This window comes from Oryza sativa, chromosome 1 (genome assembly GCF_034140825.1).
Source record: "Oryza sativa Japonica Group chromosome 1, ASM3414082v1".
Classification (NCBI taxonomy): Eukaryota; Viridiplantae; Streptophyta; class Magnoliopsida; order Poales; family Poaceae; genus Oryza; species Oryza sativa.
The window spans coordinates 6,068,691-6,076,193 of NC_089035.1; the positions used below are offsets into that span (position 1 = coordinate 6,068,691).

General features: G+C 43.5%; 1 protein-coding gene across 1 annotated transcript; it reads right to left on the reverse strand.

The window, feature by feature from the left end:
• Positions 1–4,197: 4,197 nt before the first annotated feature.
• LOC107280813 (uncharacterized) lies at positions 4,198–7,088 on the reverse strand. Its single transcript, XM_015781369.2, is given in 2 exon segments — positions 4,198–4,951; positions 6,538–7,088. Coding segments are annotated over 2 exon segments (1,305 nt in total).
• Positions 7,089–7,503: the final 415 nt, after the last annotated feature.

Genomic DNA, 7,503 nt, shown 5'->3' on the forward strand with positions numbered 1-7,503 from the left:
GATACGTACATTCAGCGTTGGAAGCAAATAGAAAATCGGGACGCCACTTTGCGTGCCAGTTAGTTTAATAGTACATATGCATATTATTTAGAGTTCATTTAGTACAAAGATTTTTTTATATAATTCTTGCGTGAGTTAGTTATTTTCTGACTACATGAGTTAGATTATTAATTCCTATGGAGAAACGTACTAAAGACGACCGAATCAAAGTAGGATATTAATTTAGGGACTGTCTAAAGATCATTTGACAAAAAACCCCCTTACAAATCTTGCAAATTTTAGACCACCCGATTGCTTTAAGATTCGTGCAGACAACCAAACCCTAAAAATCCTCTCTCCTCTCCCGATTCCTCACGCCGCCGCTCCTCAGTGCTTCCCCCCCCCCGGGCGCCGCCCGGCCTCGCCGGCTGGCCGAAAGGTGTCAACAGTGCCGGCGAGGCCCCCCAGGCTAGCCCCCTCCCCCTCCCCCTCCCTCTCCTCTCCTTTGCCTCAAGCCGACGGCGGCGAGCTGTCCGTCATCTACCCCGTCGCCGGCGGCGGGAAGCCACCACCGGTCGCCTCCTCCTATCACTTTTTCCGCTTTGCCCCCGCCTCCTACACCGGCCCGCCGCTTGCTCCCGACCCCACGGCTTTGGCGGCGGTGCCGCCGCCTCGCCGCCCGCCCGATCAGCCGCCCACCGCCGGGCTGCCACCTCCCATGGCCATCCCTCTAAAGCCGGTGAACTCCCCTCCTTCCCCTCCCCTCCCTCCCCCCCTCCCACCCCCACCTCACCCCGGGACCCTAATTCGTCGGCCCTCTGTCGGAGTTTGGGTTCACCAACGCCGGAGAAGAAGAGGTGATCGCCGGAGTTTGAGAAGAAGAGCACGAATCATGAAGCACATCCAGCATATCCAGTGATCTAAAATTTGCAAGATTTGAGGTTGTATTTTCTGTCAACATAATTTTAGCATTTCCGATTAAGGGCTTACCATCAGTTCTGTTGGTTCTATGCTGTTTAACTTTGACAAATGATTACCGATGCTTTTAGAGGGGAGGGGGGAGTAATATTTCTCAAATTGCAGTGATTTCATAAAAAACCTGAAAGTTTTGCATATTCCTAAAAATCTAGTATAAAATAAATACTCCCTCCGTCCCAAAATATAAGCATTTTTGGACTTCGACACAGTCTTTGAGATGTTATTTTGACCAACAATATCTATAAAAATAAAATATTTTAAATAAAAAGAGTTGCATATTATAATATTTTGATTAATGATAAATCTAATAATATCAATTTTACATGTTTGATTTTATTTCTATTAATTTACAAAGTTAAAAATGGTTGACTTGGCACTATACTAAAAATTCTTATATTTTGGGACGGAGGGAGTATTCCAAAAAGACAGTTTGAGGTGAAACAAAGTTTGGTCCATTGTTTTATACTCCCTTCATTTCAATTTGTTCATCACCTAAGAATTTTAAGGTCTTCCTGAAATAATCATCATTAATAAAGTGTGTATTCTTTTATTTGTGTAAAGTGTAAATGTGCATAGTTGAATGCCCTGCATGCAACCGTATAGATGTAACTAGCCAAGATTAATTTCTCTGGTGCAATCACATGCAACATTCAAACCGTGAATTAATTTATGTTGAATATGAAGCGACGGAGCACCTTGATCAACGAGGATTAATTTCAGAACGTTGAACATTTTGATGCCCTTGATCTCAGCATTGCTTAGGTAATGATCAATTTGGGATGGATGGAATAATATGTATGTCACTTAGTTTTTCTTTTGTTGATTTGTGTTTGGACTTAACATGGATTACTCCCTCCGTCTCAATCGGTAGCAATCTAATCCATCCGTCTCAATCGGTAGCAATCTAGGATGGGTCTCACTCTATAAATCTTATTTCCAGATTCGTAGAGACCTATCCTAGGTTGCTATATATTGGAACGGATGGAGTAGCATATAAGGGTCTCATCTCTCATGGCCTGGGTTGCACAAAAGCTTATTATAAACCGTAACAGCTTATTAGTGAATAAAAAATAGCTTACGCATAAAACTTCTATATACGTGTTCTTAGCGATTTAAAAACCAATGCTGAAAAAGAAACTACATTGACAGTATCTTATAATCATTCAAAATTATGTTTTAAAATTTAAATTTTGGCTTTGACATATTCTGTTTAGGCAACCGGTGGGGCTATAAGTATTTGTCTAAGGATTTTTATTTTAAAAAAAAAACCCACTTCTTTCTTTCTTTTTCTCTTTTTCAACTGTTAAGTTTTACGCTATTTTTAGTTTCTTATTATGCATTCTGCCTGTTTCTGTGCGGGCGAATGAACAGGGGAAGCTAGCACGAATGAACGGGGAAAGCTAGCTGGCGTGTGCGCACCAGCGACGCATACTTTCGCGCATAACTAACTCCTCTAGTTAATGCTAATGATAGTAATTAGAAAAAAATGTGAAGATTTTTTTAACGTAGAAACTCGCATTCATCAACTCGCTCGCAGATTTAATATGCCATGTGGACCAATTGAATTCCAGCGGAACCTCTGGCTTTAGAAGATAAAGATACACATACCGGACAAATTATAATCTAACTTGAATTTTGATGTGAGATAGAAAACATTGTGTAGCGTAGTAGCAGTATATAATAAGGGTGCAATGGTGGTGTTTGAATCTCTGAAGATGAAGATGACGAGATTAAGTGTTTCACGTAAAAATAAGATGATAATAACGTGTGATTAATTGAGTTTTAATTATTGCAAACTTGAAAAATGAATTAGTTCATATAGAAAGTTTTCACACGAAACGTACTGTTTAGTAGTTTGAAAAGCGTGACATGAATATCCAGAACTTAATCCACTTTTTTAAGTGGAAACGAACGGAGTATGCTGCAAGGCTGGTTGGGCTAGGCCGAAAAGGCCAGGTCGGTGTGTTCCTTGCAAAGCACCTATAAGACCATGTCCAGTGAAATTGACCCGCCAGGTCCATATTCACTACCACCCCACTCGGAACTCAGGCCACAAGCCCACAACACACAAAACTTGAGATGTCTATAATCTCATATCTCTACTCTACTCGGTACTCCAATTTTTACAACTTTCTGGCTGTGCTGTACAGCCAATCCGTTCGGTTGCACACGAACTAGTGCTCCCTACACTTGCTGGCTTCAACACCTATATAAGTTGTACTCCCTCCGTCCAAAAAAAAAAAAAACCCAATCCCAGACATACACTATATTCAGATTCAAACCCAGGATTGGGTTTTTTTTTTGGGACGGTGGGAGTAGCTACTGTTGACTAGTTGCAGTTGCTGGTTAGCTACAATGTGACAAGTATGTCTTCCCAACAAGACCATAAAAGGAGCTAACAGTGGTGGGCGTGAGTCCCCCTCTATCAGAGCAGGTACAATAGCAGGCTATAAGCCAACTACAAATATATTTTAAAGAGATAAATGAAAAGAGAGAAAAGCAGCGGGCTACAGATATGTAGCCAGCTACAGCACGGACTCCAAGACATAATTCGTGTATGACATGTGGGACCAGATATTAATAGTATAGTAAGCAACTATTGTATGAATTGGTTATTACATTGGCTAAAGATGATTTAGAGCTAGTAGTGAGCTATACTATTAAACTTGCTCTCACCTTCATGCCGACTCCACTATGTGAGGGAAACACTTGTTGCTCTTCAAATTTTAGAAAACACTCTCTTTTCCCAACCATCTTTCTCAATAATGCCACAGCTTATCACCGTCGTCGCCATTGCTTCTCCATTTTTCGCGGTTGATGCAGCCAACCCCTCGTCGTCGCCGTCGGCTGAGACCTCCATATATGGCATGCAACAGTCGCGCGCCTTACAGCATCTCCAGTAGTAGCCCCTACTTTAGAGTCCCCAAAGATTAAATGGGAGCTGCCCCCAATGCTTTAGGATCCTAAATATGTCTTTATGTCTAGCAGTAGCCTCCATATCTTAGCCCCTATTTCTTTTTTTCTTTTATTTTAGTATAGAATTTATATTTATATCCAGTTTAACACACAATAATTGAAACATAAATAATTCTAGCGCGTGGAATTCAACCATATTCAAATTTGCAATTTCAAACACCACAATTCAAATTTGAGTTCAAAAATTTCAAACATGAAAATGATATGTCCTACAAGCAAATATTGAACATAACCCAATACATGATAGAAAATGCAAAAATTGAACTACCGAGCACCATGAAGCGCCCACAAATGTTCCACAAGATCATCTCGAAGTTGCTCATGTACCTGCCGGTCTTCAATTTCTTTATGTATCTTTAGAAACTTCTCTAACACATGTTTATTACGTCGTTGCTATTCCTCCTTCCTCAACACCTCACTGTCCTCCTGATCTTAGTCAAAGTCTACATCTTCATCTCGCTCATTTTCAATGATCATGTTGTGCATAATTACACAAGCTGTCATTATGTACCATAGGGTCTCTGTATCCCAAAATCTAGCAGGGCCTCTGACCATTGCAAAGCGGGCTTGTAGAACACCAAATGTTCTTTCAACATCCTTTCTCACTCCTTCTTGAACTTTTGCATAATGTATTCTCTTATTACCTTGTGGATTGGAAATGGTCTTCACAAAAGTGGCCCGAGAAGGGTATATGCCATCAGCAAGATAGTAACCAATGGTGTATTTCTTTCCATTCACCATAAACTCCAACTCTGGAGCTGTCCCTGATGTAAGCCTTTGAAAGAGTGGTGATCTCTGTAGTACATTGATATCATTAAGAAAACCTGGTAGTCCAAAGAAGGAATGCCAAATCCACAAATCTTTAGATGCAACAGCTTCAAGAATCATGGTTGGCCCATCCACATGCCCTGAGTATTGTCCTTTCCAGCCTGTTGGGCAATTCTTCCACCTCCAATGCATACAGTCAATAGAACCTAGCATCCCTGGGAACCCCCTTGGAGTGTTTATAGCCAACAACCTTGCAGTGTGTAGGATCGAGATGTCGACTAGAGGGGGGATGAATAGGCGATTTAAAACTAAATAACACCTAATCAAATCTAACCTAAGTTGCTAGGCTTGGTGAGGGTGAACTCTAACTAAGCAACTAAATTATGTTTTGCAAACCTAGGGTGATAGTGGCTCAATTATATATCTAGGAAAGTAAATCACGCTCCTATGTCAATGTTTTGCAATCCTAGGGTGATATGATCTCAAGTGTGTCTCTAGAAATGTAAATTGCACAAATGTAAATGCGACAATCAAATGAGACAATGAGACAAGAGATTTTTCACCGAGGTTCGAGAACTCGCCGGTTTCCTACTCCCCGTTGAGGCAAGCCCAACTCCACCGCTCAACCACGAAGCCACCGCACGCCCCCTTCGTCAAGGGGTGGGCAAGGCGGGAGCCGGCCCACGGAGAGGACTACCCAAGCCTCGATCACTCGGGATAGTTCTTCCTTCACTCCGAAGGTGGTGAACTCCAAACCACTCACAAACCGGCGCCGGGCCTCCTCCACAATCTTCTCGGAGAGGTCACCGGGCAACTCCTCCACAAGCCGTCTAGGAGGCGGCAACCTCCAAGAGTAACAAGCAATGACCCGGTGTGGAGATGATCAAGTGCCACACTAGATCTACAATGGAAGCAAATGCACTTGACTCTTGGCTAAACAACCCTCTAACACACTAGATGGATGAACACAAAGCTCAAGTGAGTGTGAGAGAGGTGCAAGGAGTGTATGCAATTGAATTGGGTGCCAAGAGAGCCCCCTTGCTGCTGGTGGGGGAGTATTTATACTCCCACCCACCAAAACTAGCCGTTGGGGGCGAAATCCCCCAACTTTGTGCTCTACCGGTATGACCGGAGGTATGTGGCCGGTCAGACCGTGCTACTCTGCAACGGCTAGAAAACTAGCCGTTGTAGCCCTGTCAGAGGGCCCCATCGGCCTAGCCGGTCAGACCGGCATGGGGCGGCCGGTCAGACCGGCCTCGGCTCGGTCAGACCACCATCAGCTCGGTCTGACCGACTACGGCTCCGTCGGCTCCGTATCGGCCATCCCGAGCAGCATCATCTCGGCCTCCAGGGGGCCGGTCTGACCGGGAAAGTGCCGCCGGTCAGACCGCCACTATGTAGCTGGTCTAACCGGCCAGGGCACGCCGGTCAGACCGCCACTATGTGGCCAGTCTGACCGTCCCTGGTCAGGCCGAACCCAGTGAATTAGTGAATGTGTGTGAAATGAAAAAGAGAGCACAAATGAAAATGCAATGACCTAATGTGGAAATTAAAATCATCTCTTTGCTAGGTCATTACCCCTCTTAATAGTACGGCGAAACTAAAATTAAACTAGCAAATTTGATCGCCCTACACCTCGATCAATTCTAAATTAAAGCGCTAGTTTTACCGTCTTCTTTCCCTTTGCTTTGCACCGTCAATTTTAATCCATCGATAATCATCTATGCGCACATATGACGTGGACCTAACTTAAAAATGTATAACTCAAAGACAACGGTTAGTCCACAATTAGTGCTTGTCATTAATTACCAAAATTAACACCGGGGGCCTAGATGCTTCACAGTGTCCTCAGCAGTTGGTGCCCTCAATTACTGATCAGAAAACACATCTACCACAGCCTTGACAAAGTGCTTAAAAGCTTCTATCATGGTGCTCTCTGAAATCCTCACGACTTCATCAAGACTATCGGCTGGAATATCATATGCAAGCATGCGAATTGCACCATACACCTTCTGTAGTGCAGTAGCACCGAGAAGACCCATTGCATTCGGTCTCTGCCTGAAGTAGTCATCGTGAGCCTCCACACTAGCCACGATGCGCAAGAAGAGCTCCCTTGACATTCTGAACCTCCTCCTAAATAATTTTGCATTATATACAGGAGGATCTGCAAAATAATCAGCCACTATGCGCAAATTGCCAGCAAACCTGTCCCTATGAATTATCTCACGAGCTGGGACTGAACCACGACGCTTTCTTTTGGTCCTCTTATGCTCTATGTCCGTAAGAAGAGCAGCTACAATGTAGTAGTCATCATCGTCAGATAACTCCTCTTGATCCCACCATTCGGTAATGAGATTGTCGTCGTCGTCGTCGTCGTAGAAGTCCATGTAAAAAACACTGCCATCACAGGATCATAAAATTAATAAGAAAATTTAGAGCATATGCACACGTATCCAACAGAGTATACCCATATACACTATGCAACACTCAATCTATGAAAAGCAGTGATATCGTACTAGTACAATACCACATACTCCTGCATATATATTGTCACACCCCAATCTGATACCGCCGTACAACGGCACCTGACAGGAGCGTGTCGTAGGGAAAACGGCGTGAACCGTTTCCTACGAAACCGCGATCTCGGTACCAGTCCCAGGACATAGTGCTAGTTCCCACGGTGACAAATATGAATCATAGCAATCCTTAAAATAAATAGAGGACTTATTTACCTTAACTTAGGTTGCAGCTCAGAACAACCCGAGAATGCAACCGACGACACGGATGAGGAAACACCAACAA